The following is a 13,846-nucleotide window of genomic DNA, read 5'->3' as shown; positions in this document are numbered from 1 at the left end:
TCCTCTAGGAACCACTTATCACTCGGATAAATTTAACAGGGCTATGTAACCAACAAACCAAGGAGAAGTGCTGGAACCACAGGGTCACTGCCCTCCAGAGGGATGGCGTGCCAATGCCATGTGCGTGGCAGGAGAGTAAAAACTGAGAGGATTTTCCTGGTTCAGTTGTGCCGATCATCTGCTGGGACATGTGCCGTCTCTGGGTAGGAGGGCAAGAGCTCCCCTCAAGTCTGCAGCAAACACTTCCCTGCTATCATCACATTTGGTTCTCTTTGTTTTTCCAAGGGTATGACAGGGTATGCTTTGTTTGGGCCAGATGTTCATATCACCGTGGGTCTGCTCATCCTAAGAACACAAAGCAATTATTTGAATGTCCTAACCCATGCAGCATCGAGGAGCGGCTATTGGATTTCGATGACAAGAGAGCCGACACTCTGCCCTAACCCTCATCCCAGCCAGATAGGCTGCAAAGGTGGAGAGACCTTCACTCCTGCCCTGTGGGCAGGCCCTTAGTTTCTCAATCAAACTAAATCAACAGCTTGAACAGATGTAGATCCATGTGTCAGTAGGGACAGTAAAGAAGATTTGACATTTTATACATCTTCTTTAGATGTCTACGTGTGCTGCACCTGCTATTAAAAAGTTATGTACAACTTCAAGATGAAAGGTACTGGTGGCGGCTTAGAGGAGAGGACCCTTCTTCTGTAGATTTAACGAGACGGGACTCACTGGAGCTTCTGACTCGGTTGGCTGTTAATTGAATCAAAGTCAATGACAATCTTGCTGTGCTTCGGTGTGAATTTCCTGAACACGAAAAACAAAACGCATAAAGAAATTATCCAATGAGTAGTTAATTTGTTTATTTCAGCTTAAACTGTATTTTCAGGGCAGAGAGAAGAAATATCCTGGGACTCGCTTGATATTTTCTCTCTACAGGAGCCAATTATAGTACCCCATACGGAGCGGAACACAGGGCAGAAAAGACTAAGACAAGAACGACGCATGGGGTGACTCGGCTTGTGTGTTCTTCAACTGTCTGAGTTCATGAATTATCCGGGAGTCAAAGGATTTCTAACGAGTTAGCAGCACAACATGATATCCGATTACAGTTTCACCGTCATATTTATCTTATTTTCTAGGAACTCTCTGCAGCCTACTTGAGTTGCTCTAAAGCAAGCAAACACAGTGCACTTTTGTTTGCCTCTGATAGACAGCTCATTCAAGTGTGTGGGGGGGATTTTCTAAATCAAGTTCCATGAATGCAAATAGTTAGCACTCTGTGTTTTCATCTCCAATGCATCTACAACAACCGCAGATACTTTGGGACTTTCTAAAACAAGCAAACCTCCAGGTTCATTTTACTTCCTGCCCTGGCTTCCAGGATGCTAGACTATAACCAGTAAGCCACACAAAGCCTTTACTCCCCACATCTGTTTCAGTTAGTGTTTCATCAAAACAACAGAAAGCAAACAGGGCCCGCACATAAGGCACAACAATCAAGAACACACCTTGCAAAAGTCTTATTTCCAACTGGGTATGGTGGGTGGTGTCACTTGGGAGACTGAGGCAGGAGGAAGCCAGGGTTACACCCACGCTCAGGGCCAGCCTGTTCATGCAAAGACTCTGTCTCAGAAAACAAAGCATCCCACGTCTCTAAGAACACAGTGAATAGGGCAAGTCGCTCACAAAAGACCGCAAGATGCACAAGTAAAACATAATCGTCACTCTGCAGAGATAATCACAGAAGTCAGAAGGGCTTCTGCTCTTAATTCAAAATGTTGCTCAGAAAAGAATTCCTGGTGTCTCACCCTGGCAGGCTGCTTTCATCCTAAACCATCTCCACTAGAACCCTTGCACATGCAAAATTTATAAAGGCTTGGCAGGACTAGCACAAAAGTGGTAAATTTTTAAATTTCTTGCTACTTGCATAATTAGTCTAAGCCTCAGAAAGTCACTAATATTAAAATACAATCATTAAACAGGCTGTCTCCAGATATTTTTGTCGTTACCCCATACCTAAAATAATCTTTAGAGGCATATGCTGCCACATTTCCAAAGACATTACCATGAGTGGCACCACCAGACTTTAGGCCAGGACACATGTATTTCTACAATGGTTCCTCAACCTACCTGAACGTAACCCCAGCCAGTTTAAATAGGAGCCTAGCAGCTGTTGTCTCTTCACTGTCATGGTATTTATCCGACATGAAAATAACTTCTTTTATACCTGAAAAGAAGATAAGCATGAACACAAAATGCAAAAGACAGGCAAAAGAGACAGAGCCCAGAGCCTATAATTAATTACCTTTTCCAAGTGAGCCTCCAGACAATGTCCAGTTATTGAACTATTCATCTGTGGCTTCCCAGTACAGCAGAGGGGACTGTATTTAATCTGACTTCTAGTCTTTATGGCTTTTTTTTTTTTTTTTTTTTTTTTTTAACATACAAATGCAAAGTGAGAAAACATGTCAAGTTGTTAACAAATTTTCTTTACGGCAGGTAAGCAACTATTCTTTATTCACTAAGCAACTACTCAACTCTAGAGACTAATGTGGGGAGTGGAGCATGTTGGCTAATCCAGGGGTAAGCAGCATTAGGATCAAGTATCATTGTGGAGGGATCACCCTAGGTAGCATGAACCTCAGCTAGGATTCCCAAGGGCCTTCTCCTGAGGGCTGCTCCGAACCCCCTTCAGAAGGGGTGAGCCCACACACTGCTCATGAGTCCATGCACCTGCTGCTAACCTCTTCACTTATGATCAGCTAAGGAAGCACCCCGAAAACAGAGGTTAGCAGTAGCAGCTTCATGGGCATCCACACTGCCCCTTAACAATGGCTGTGGTCTGCTATCAGCTGACTTCTGCTCTGATACCCAGGGGGCTCATGATAAACAGTCCCTTTAACCCACACATCTGGCTAAACATGCTAAATCTTTTAAATCTCCAACTGAGAGCTTTACAGAGATAAAGGGTTACTCACTCTTAGATGTGACAGTTCAAATACAGGTGTGATATACAGAATACAATGTGGTAGGTTTACGGCAGATGTGACATAATAAAAGAAAAGCCCAGAGTAACATTTGAGTCTCATGATATTTATATGCAAAGATCTGCTTAGATCCTCAAATATCTACCATGTATTAGATACAAATTAAAATTTGATATACAGACTCCCAGCTGACCTTGTTTCTGACAGAAGTTCATTTCCCTTCCTCCCCGCTAATCTATGCACAATATGTCAGAGAATGGTAAATTGACAGTAATTATATGCAATGCCTGCGTTGTTTTTTGGCAGCTTGCAGTTTAAGAAGTTGCAAACTAAATTAAAAACATGCTAAGAATCACAGAGGATGCAATTAGTCTTTGGATATCTGGCACCATTCAAAAACCAAACACGGGAAATATCCTGCAAAGTTGATAGTGCAATTAATTTAGATCTAAACAATAACAATTTAAGATCAAACACACCTGCACGAAGCTGCTGATGAGCAGGCTCCGATGCAAATGTGACAAACGGAAAGGCCTGGTTCCTACCTGCTTGGATGATGAGCTTAGCACATTCATTACACGGGAACAAGGCGACGTACATACTACAGCCCTTCACATCAGCCGAATTCTTGTTCATGATGGCGTTCAGTTCAGCATGGCACACTGTGAAAGAGAAAGAGAGCAGGGCTTAGGCTGCTGCAGCTCGTGAAAGGGTCTCTAAGTCATTCTCCACCTAAGAAATAGCATGGAACAGACTCAATGAAAATAAATTGATCAGAAACAGCAACACCGAGACTACCAAAACAAGGGCCCCGTGGTCTTTCTGGGTGGTGGTTACCAGGCAAGCTGCTCCAGCGGCTGGCCTTGGTTTCTAAGTACCTAGAGCACCAGGAGGGGCTGAGGTCAAGTACCTCCACCCACCCTAAGCGGAGCAATACCTCACTGCTCCACAAGACCCTGGGGTATTGAATTGCCCACATAAAATGGCTCATTTGTGTAGTGGTCTGCACACACAAGGGTATTCAGCATGGCTGTTAAGAGGGCCCGGGGCATAAGAACACAAGAAGTGAAGCTGAGGGATACTCCCCCCCACCATGCTCGGCCCACTGGTGGGGGGTGGGGGTGGAGGGTGGGCAGTGGATAACCAGATATTTATCTATTTTACAAACACACTCATCCACTTAAGGGCAATGAACAATCAATTTCTCGACATACAGATCCGCTCCACCAATGATTGCAAAGGATCATGCAAGCATCTTTGCCTGAGCTCAAGGTCAAAGGAAGCACCCTCCTTTCTCTCCCTTGTTACCAAGGCTGATACATTTCCCTGTCCCATTAGGCTAGCTGCTGCTACTCCTGTTAAAATCCTCAGAATGAGGAGTCTCCCTGTTCCGGTCAGTTCCCCCAAGAACTCAATGTCCAGTCCAGTTGATGCAACAAGGAAGAAGAGGCTTTAATGAACGGGAAGCATTTGCGCAAACGGGCCCCCTTAGCACACAGGCTAGAGAGAAGCGTCAATCTCTGGGCACAGGCATTTTTAAAAGCAAAACCCACAAGCTTACAGAGGGGCCGTGACCCTCTGACCGTTGAGTAGTGACCAGAGTCATGGGCTCTAGCATGCCCCTTATCTTTTTGAGGCCAGATGGTCTCACTGTTTAGGTCAGAAGGCCTCAGGGTGTGCTAATCAATCTTGCCTAAGCAAACGGGAGTTGCAGCTATCTCTTTGTTTCTCAAGGACCCTATTTGTCATCTGCTGACACACTGACCTGTGGGGCAGTTTGTTCCCCCTTGAGTTCTCTGAGGGAGGGTGACCATCTGGAAATTCTTGGTATCCGGCTATCTTAGGGCCTTGTAAGGGAGAGGTTGTAGGTGGTTAGCAAATTCCAGGAACTAAGTCATAGTGGCCTTGTTCAGCTTTCCGGGTCAAACTGCCCTGCATTCCATTTGGGGAGTTTCCTTATTTGAACCCATTTCATTTCTTTGTTAGTTTAAGTCTTTCATTCCCCCCTTTTTCTTTTTGCAAGATTTTAATCTTAAAATCTTAAGAGACCTCAATGTTCGGTATGGCCTAATACTGTTGAGTAAGGACAAGGGCCCGAGTTATGGATAGTCTCTCTCGTATAAACCGTAAAAGCCTGTTGAGGAGACAGATGCCAAATGTTAGGAGCAGAAGGAGTATGAACAGAGCTCCTATCAGGGTGGAAACTAGGGTGGTCAGCCATGGGGTCCTGTTGAACCATCAGTGTTGGGCCTCAGCCTCCCTCTGTCTTTGGGCTAGTCTCTCCCTGAGTTAGCCATGGAATCCCTGATTACTCCTGACTGGTTAACATAGAAACAGCATTCCTCTTTGAGGGCGACACAGAGTCCTCCTTCTTTTAGGAACAATAAGTCCAATCCTCTCCAGTTCTGAAGGGCAACCTCTGCTAGGGAGGCTAACGAGTCTTCCAGTCTAATCACTGACTTTTCTAATATTTTTAGGTCCTCTGTCGTAGCATACCTGAGTTCACTATATTGTTGTGGCCCTGGAACTAAGGCCACAGTCCCAGTGCCAATCCCTGCAGCAACCCCTACCCCTAGCAGAACGGCTAAAGTCAGGGATATAGGTTCTCTCCTGTATCGGGTCTGGTGATAACCATATATTTCTTCCAGGTATTCTGTTGGGTGGTAAAATACGCAAGGCAGTTGGACCAGCACACAAAAGTCTTTAGTTAGGTCAAGGGCCCCTGTATATATGCAAGGGGTGAGCCCCATGCTGCAGGCCCACCATAGGCCAGGGCCAGGTATCAGGTATTTGGGACTTGTACCAGTCTGAGACTGTAGGAGAGTGTTGTTACAGAGGTCCTAGTGAGCCTGGGGAACAGATCCTAAACAGGTGCCCCTTCCTGAGACTTGGGTGAGAATTAGCCTATGGTGTGTCCCCCCTGGTCATACTAGGATGGTTCGGTGGTGTTAGTAAACGCCCCATTAGTGGCTATGCCCTTGTAATAAGGAGGGGCGGAGGCAAGGCATAGCCAGCAAGGGTTAGTCATATCTGGCCTTGTTCGATTGAGGCCAAAGAAGGCCTGCTGGCCGGTTGAGGGGGTATCTTCTCCCCGGGGGACAGTGACCTGAGGGTGACTGATGGCGATTGGGACTGGGTAGTGACCAAAATTGGGGCTCCAGGTGTGGGGGGGTTTAGGTTTCTAAGAACTGGGTTGGGCCCTATGGCTCGTGGAGCAGGGTCCTGAATCTCCAGGCAAATCTTAAAGACAACCCCTTTATCTGGCCCCTGCAAGTACCATCTCAGTCCCCAAGTCTTGTCTTTCAACCAGGCAACACAGTTTTTCCTCCCTTGGTTGGTGAAGTCAATTCTCAAGGGGAGGCAAAGGCCCGAATCACAGGTCCAATTCCCCCAGTCAGCTGGCAGCACGCAGTCAGATCTGCCCAAGGGGGGGGGGGTGTAATTTCGGCGCAGTTATTAGATCCCAAAATGAGCTTAGGTTCCAATAGGCACTCCCGGTGGTTTCACATCCCCATTTTTTACAAAAATACTCTTGATATCCCCCTGGGTTGACCCTGCTGAGGGCAGACGTAGAAGTCTGATTGAGCCAAGTAGCATCGGGTCCTGGGGTTGCTACAGCCCCCAAAGCATCCGTCCCCTAGGTCTGACCTAGGCATTTCCTTCTTAAGGGAGTCCACACCATAAGTAGGGATGCCCCAAGTTTCCAGTCCAGCGGCCAGTTGACAAAAATCAGGGGTGAGGCGAGGCCACTGGGTGCCAGGTGGATAATGGCCACAGGTGGACCAGACAACCTCACCCGTCTGGGAAATCACTTGCCAGATCAATTACTGAGGGGCATACAGGTTGTCCTTAATAGGGGCTGGGAAATGGGGGAACAGCAAGCAAAGCAAAACGATTAGGCATTGCGGGGAAGTCTTAGCTTGAGCGGGTTTTGGATGCGTTGCAGTCGCCATCCCAGTGTCTTGTCCTTCATTTGATCTCCGATGGCTCCAGCCTTCTTGACCTGTGAGGTGTGGACCCATGCCGCGATTCTGCCCACCTTGAGTGCCATGGGGGAGGTCAGGAGCACAGTGTAAGGGCCCTTCCAATGAGGCTTGAGAGTCTTGGACTGGTGGCACCTGACATTTAAGGAGTCCCCAATCTGGAATGGGTGAGGGACGACAGAGCTTCCGGCCTGGTATGCTGCAGCCAGTGGCTTCCAGATCTGGTTCTGAATAATCTGAAGAGCACATAGGCAGGCCTAGAGGGGTGGGGAGTCAGCGGGATGGTTAGGATCTGCGGGGAGCATATTTATTATGGGTAGGGGTCCTCTGAATAAGATCTCAAAAGGTGTAAGCCCATGTATCAAGGGTGTGTTCCGGACCCGGAACAGTGCCATAGGCAGGAGCTACTGCCAGTCTCTATGGTCAATTTAGTTAGGGTCTCTTTAATTGTTCTGTTCATTCTTTCTACCTGTCCTGAGCTTTGTGGTCTCTATGCACAATGTAGCTTCCAATTAATCCCAATGTTTGGGCACCAACTGACTTACCTGGAAGACAAAGGGAGAAAGGCTTATGCTGGGGAGACTCATAGCTGGTGCCAATAGCAAGGCTCTTTTGATTTCATCAAAGGCCTTCTGATGTTCTTCTGTCCATGCAAAAGGGGTGTTAGTCTTGGTTAGGGAGTATAGCAGGGTTGCTAGCTCCACAAGGCCCGGATTCCAGAGGCGGCAGAATCCTGCGCTGCCTAGGAACTTGCGTACCACTCAGGGGTTTTGGGCGGTGGGATCAGGGCTACCGCCTATTTACGCCCCTCCATCCCTGACCTCCCTGGAGCTGGTATCTCAAGTAGGTGACCTGTTCTTTACAGAGTTGGGCTTTCTTTGCTGATGCCCAGTACCCCAATTCTCCCAGCTTTTGCAGTAGGGCCTCAGTACCTTGGAGGCAGTCATGCTCAGTCTCTGTTCCCAAGAGAAGGTCATCTACATATCGGAGTAAGACTACATTAGGGTAATGGATCCAGAAGTCCGCTAAATCCTGGTGTACAGCTTCATCGACTAGAGTGGGTGAATTCTTAAACCCTTGGGCAAGTCGTGTCCATGTGAGTTGGCCAGAAAACCCAATCTCAGTCCTTCCATTCAAATGCAAACAAGGGCTGGCTCTGTGGGCTCAGTCTGAGGCAAAAAGATCTAATACTGGGTACCAGATATGGCACGGGGGCAGCGGGCTCAGCAAATTACAGGGATTGGGTGCCGTTGGATGGATATCCTCAGTCTTTCAATTGACCTCCTGGAGGTCTGTAGTTCCCCATGCGTGGCTTCTTTACGGGAAGGAGAGGGGTGTTCTAAGGGCTATGAAAGGGCCTGAGGATGCCCTGCCGTAGTAGGTGTTAATGTGTGGTCTGATTCCTTCCTTCCCTAGCCTCATGGCTCATGGGATATTGTTTGATGGCCATGGGGGCTGCTGAGGGCTTGAGGTTGATTATCAGTGGGGACTGCTTTTTGGCTAGTCCCACGCCTGCTGTTTCAGCCTAGGTATGAGGGTATTTTTCCAACCAACTAGTTTCCATGTGTGTCAAAGGGGGTGACGGGTCTTCAAGAAGCCTATGTTCATCCTCCAGTCGTAGAGTTAGTACCCCTTTTCTCCCATCACCGTGGTCCCATCCTGATGGAAGTGGATGTGGGCTACTCCTTTGGAAAGGAGGTCTCTCCCTAGCAAGGGGTAGGGGCATTCTGGCATGAGCAGGAAGGAGTGGGTCACTTGTCCAATGCTCAGATGAACCTTTCGTTCTGTTGTCCATCGGTGTAAATTTTTCCGGTAGCACCCTGAACCCAAGCAGTTCGGGAACTCAGTGGTCTATGGGTCTGGGTTAGGACTGAGTGTTGAGCTCCTGTACCTACTAAAAAGGTTACGGGCTGCCCCTCTATATTAAGGGTTACCCTGGGCTCAGGAGGGGGATCCTGGCCCTGACTGGCCTAATCTTCTCCTTCCAAAGAGAACAGGGACGGGCTTCTGTCTGGGGTTCTTGGGGCAATCCTTGACCCAAAGCCCCTTTTCCTTGCAGTAAGCACATTGGTCTCTCTCCATCCTCGTTCTCCTTGTCCCCCAGGTTCCCTGTCTGGCCTGGTCTAGGTTCTGATTTCTCCACTACCATGGCCAAAATCTTTGTCAGCTCCTGGTTTCGCTTTCTATCTCTCTTGTCCTCCCTGTCTTCCTGTAACTTCCGCAATCTTTCTTCCTTCTCCTCTGGAGTTTCTCTCTTGTTAAAAATCTTTTCTGCTTCCTTTACTAGGTCTCAAAGGGTGTATCTCTGCAACCACTCAAGGTGTTGTAGTTTTGTCGGGCGCCGGCTATCCAATGAATGACATGATTACATCAGCCTCCCTATCTGGGGCCTGAGGGTCAAAAGGGGTGTACATCCTGTAGGCCTCCATCAGGCATTCTAAGAAGCCTGCGGGGGTTTCTTCCGATCCCTGATCTACCACACGTACCTTAGCCAAATTCGTGGGGTGTCTCCCTGCCCCTTTAAAACCCACAAACAGAGTATGGTGATAGAGACGGTGACGCTCCCTATCGGCTGCCATACTGATGTCCCAATCCGCCGGTTTGCTCTATTTCATTGGGGAGTTGAGTAGGCCTGCCATCTGGTCCCTGCACGTTCTTCTGAGCTTCTAGGAGAACTCATTGTCTCTCCTCAGTTGTAAGGAGATCCTGCAAGAGCTTCTGGCAATTATCCCATATGGGTTGGTGGGTGATAAGGATGGATTCAATAAGACCTGTCAGAGCTTGGAGAGGGGGGGTCCTGTGAGAAGGAGGGGTTTCCCAATTATAAAGATCTGCAGAGGTGAAGGGCCAGTACTGGAAGTGCCGTAACACCAACGACTAGAGAGCGAAGTCCTGGGAGACTCCAGAGCTATTGGGTTCTTCTGGCATTCTATCTCTGTGGGGTCGTAGTCAGGTGGATGGTGGCAACGGGCCCTAAGGGCCTCTGGTGGCCGGCGCCAAAGTGGAACTTCGGAATAGGAGTCCCTGGGCGGGTGTAGACGTTGAGGGTCAGGATGCTGCTGGCTGAGGATTAGGGTATAGGGGAGGAGGCTTTTAGAAGGAGATCCTCCTGCATATCCGGCAGGATGGGGGGGGGGAGCTTTGGGTCTATGGTTGGGAGTTTGGGGCTCCGTCAAGGGGAACAGAGAAGACGTCAAGGTCGTGGGGATGAGTGGAACATGGGAAGGCAGAGGTGCCGGGCAGGGGCCCGAGGGAGGAGGTGAAAGGAAAGACTTGACCCAGGGCGGCTCAGGCTTTCCCAGGTGAGAATATAGGGAGTCTGGTCAGGGTGGCCCTATGATCCTGGCTGGAGAATGCAGGCTTTGACCTGCAAGATAGTTGTAAAATTAAAGGTGCCATCCCTCAGCCAGCCCACATTAAAAGTGGGCCATTCCGAGGAACAGAAGGTACGCCATTTCTTCTTCCAGACATCCAGTGACTCGTTGTGGGCCCGGTCTAAGACACCCTGCCAGTGATCTAAAGTCAAACTTAGGGGGGTAGTTAGTTGTTGGCCCATGGGGAGAATACAAACGGACACAAACAGTAGAAATAGAAGGACAATACGCGTGGTAGGTGAACGGCGACAAACCAAAGTTACAATGCGGGAGGGAAGCAGAGTCCGGGGGCCGGCCGTACCCTGGAGAAGTAGGACCTCATCTCCTCCCATCCTCCAAACAACCCTTGGACTTTCATCCAGGGTGGGACCAAGTGTCTCAGGACATGTCTGTCTCACCCTGTGGTCCTCTACCAGATACAAGTCCTGCACAGGCACAGATTCAAAATTCAAATTAAACTCAAGTCAAAAACACATAACATCAATCATACAGGTCATGAGCTCGATCTTACCTCCAACTGGCGATGGAATTGAGTTTGGGGTCAACCAGGTCTCGGTGGGACCTCCAAATGTAAGACCTCCGAATGAGAAGTCTCCCCGTTCCAGTTGGTTCCCCCAAGAACTCAATGTCCATTCCAGTTGATGCAACACGCAAGAGGCTTTAACGAACAGGAAATGTTTGCGCAAACAGGACCCCTCAGCACACAGGCTAGAGAGAAGCGTCAATCTCTGGGCACAGGCATTTTTAAAAGCAAAACCCACAAGCTTACAGAGGGGCCGTGACCCTCTGACCGTTGAGTAGTGACCAGAGTCATGGGCTCTAGCATGCCCCTTATCTTTTTGAGGCCAGATGGTCTCACTGTTTAGGTCAGAAGGCCTCAGGGTGTGCTAATCAATCTTGCCTAAGCAAACGGGAGTTGCAGCTATCTCTTTGTTTCTCAAGGACCCTATTTGTCATCTGCTGACACACTGACCTGTGGGGCAGTTTGTTCCCCCTTGAGTTCTCTGGGGGAGGGTGACCATTTGGAAATTCTTGGTATCCGGCTATCTTAGGGCCTTGTAAGGGAGAGGTTGTGGGTGGTTAGCAAATTCCAGGAACTAAGTCATAGTGGCCTTGTTCAGCTTTCTGAGTCAGACTGCCCTGCATTCCGTTTGGGGAGTTTCCTTATTTGGGCTCCATTTCATTTCTTTGTTAGTTTAAGCCTTTCACTCCCTAGCCACAGGGGTGAAATATAGAAATCATCAGCACAGATATAGCTCTGAATCCCTCGACCTGTCCAGGAGGCTTGCACCTGGCCATCATGTAGCATAACTGAAGGTCTGGGGTGTGTTATCCACAACCACCATGCCACTCAACATTTATCCCCAGAGGAGCTTCCAAATTAGTATCTGTTCCATACTGGAGAGTAATAGTCTAGCCTTGGGAACTTCTAAGAGAATCCCCAGATGACTCAAAAGTGTAAACAAATCTGGGAAGCCCAGCTCTATAGGATTCTGAGATTCCCCAATGCACACAATACTAAAACAAACAGCTGCAGAATACAAGAGTCCAAAGCATACATAATTCCCAGAAAGCAAATACGGGTCCCTTTAAGAACCTCCTCTACCCTCCATCTCTAGCCACCAGCTTCCTATATCCAGTTGAGCCTGTCACAGAACAGTGGCCTAAGCTCACCATCTAGACATTTAAAGCACTACTTGCTCATACAGTCGGACACATTTATTAGGGATCTATTCAGGGTTAGAAGGATGAAGGACTAGCCTCCTGGTTTTGCATGGAATAGCAACTACATGTGTAGGAGCCAGGCAGTGTTTAACCAGGAAGCTAAGCGAGAGGTCTCTCGGGAAGTATGTGTACATACTAACATCCTCAAACAAGGAATTAACTCCAAGTATTGAGAGTTCTCAGCCGTGAGTGAAAAAGTGATGGTCTCTGGCCATACAGGGAACTATAGAAAAAATCTGGAACTCATCATATCACAGACCATCAGAGAGCAATGGCTGGCCAGAGGGGCTTCAGTCCTGTTCTCTCAAGCCTCACTGCTAATAAACTCCAAGGCCATGGGAAGACAGAAAAGAAGAGAATTCAGGAAGGGGTGGAGTGGCCACAAGACCCCTTCTCCCCCGGTGACCAAGAAGACAGGATAGAAGCATTTACACTGCTCAATGTTAAAAACAATTAGATATAACTGTTTTCCTTTATGCCCCCCTTGGGGGCAGAGCTTAAGCCCTCTAAGTTCTTTGTAGCTTCCCCCCTAGAGTCTAATGCCATGCCAGGAACATAATGGTGTTAAATATTTATTGGATAAATAAAGGAGGAAATGCAGATCCCAATTATTGAAGGTAATATTGCAAAACAACAGAGCTTCTCCTCTATTCAGTATCAAAAGTGAACTTTCTCACTTAAGAAGAGTTCTGTGAATGGTGCCAGAGTTAACATTCACAACTTCCAAGACTCCGATCTGTTACTACATAGCACTCCTCTGTAAGAATTGTCAGAGTGACTACAACTACCCTTTGTCTAACTCTCCTCAGGGAGTGTGGAACAAAGTTTATCATTATATGTTGAGGCTCATTCGTGAAAATCGGCCTAATAAACAGACCACCTTGGGTAATAACTGACATGGCAAGAATCAGGCAGTTTACGGAAATAAGGCACAGAATTCTAAACAGGCATCCTTTGTCTTATCAAAAGTCACAGAATGAAAGGAAAATGCAGAGCTGTGTATTAAGAGAAGATGAGGTCGTCTGTGTGACACGAACAACTCAAAATACAAGCCATCTTACAGCCCACAGGCTTACACATTCACAGTCAAATGACATAACAACAAAAAAGGAAACCGTGGGCTCTGAGATGACAGACCCAACTCTAACTGCTGTGCTCAGTCCTGCACCCCTTTTAACTTCAGCAACCACAACACACTTTCCCAGAGAACCTCTTCCCTACCAAGGCCCACTTGACTAATACTAGCCTCCTGGGTCATAAGGGGTCCAGAGAAGCCCCAACCTTGGAGAACATCCTCACAAGGGACCTGCCCACCTCACCCCCACCTTGAAATTCCCCATACTCCCTCCATTCAGGACCTCAAATCTGCCCTGGGCCTTTCTGGCCTAACACTTGACTCTCAGGTGGAGGGCGGAGTCTCCACAGCCTCTGTATCACTGTTTCATCCGTCTGTGGAAAACCACTCAGGCTGGGCCTCAGGCCTAGAGCCCCACACTGTCCTTAAGGAGGGACAACAGACCAACTTGATAAAGGTCCACTTGGCCGGCTAAGTGTGCAGCCAAGTGGAATGCTTGGGGCCTATTTCTCAGCCACCTACATGTATCAAGAGCAAGAAACCTGGAAAGCTACTCCAGGCCAGAAAGCTTGCTTAACACCCAGAGGCCGGGCACTACTTGTCCTGGTCCTTGATAGGAAATCAAAATGTCTCTCCCAAAACTAGCTAGTCTTACCTAAAGCAGATAGAATGGAGAATGGGTTTTTGGCAGGCAATGGCACA

At 48.1% G+C, this 13,846-nt stretch overlaps 1 protein-coding gene across 1 annotated transcript in view; it reads right to left on the bottom strand.

Moving 5' to 3' along the window:
* Nucleotides 1-471: 471 nt before the first annotated feature.
* Dctd (dCMP deaminase) overlaps nucleotides 472-13,846 on the bottom strand; it is a 33,721-nt gene continuing 20,346 nt past the window's right edge. Inside the window, exons 4-6 of the mRNA XM_051182411.1 lie at nucleotides 3,533-3,649; nucleotides 2,131-2,227; nucleotides 472-804 (exon numbers count right to left, since the gene is read on the bottom strand). Coding sequence (XP_051038368.1) covers nucleotides 726-804; nucleotides 2,131-2,227; nucleotides 3,533-3,649 — 293 coding nt within the window. The 3' untranslated portion in view covers nucleotides 472-725. The remainder of the gene's footprint in view (nucleotides 805-2,130; nucleotides 2,228-3,532; nucleotides 3,650-13,846) is intronic.

This window comes from Phodopus roborovskii, unplaced genomic scaffold (assembly GCF_943737965.1).
Source record: "Phodopus roborovskii unplaced genomic scaffold, PHOROB, whole genome shotgun sequence".
Taxonomy (NCBI): Eukaryota; Metazoa; Chordata; class Mammalia; order Rodentia; family Cricetidae; genus Phodopus; species Phodopus roborovskii.
Note: the sequence above shows the minus strand (reverse complement) of the source record. Positions and strands in the feature narration are given on the sequence as shown.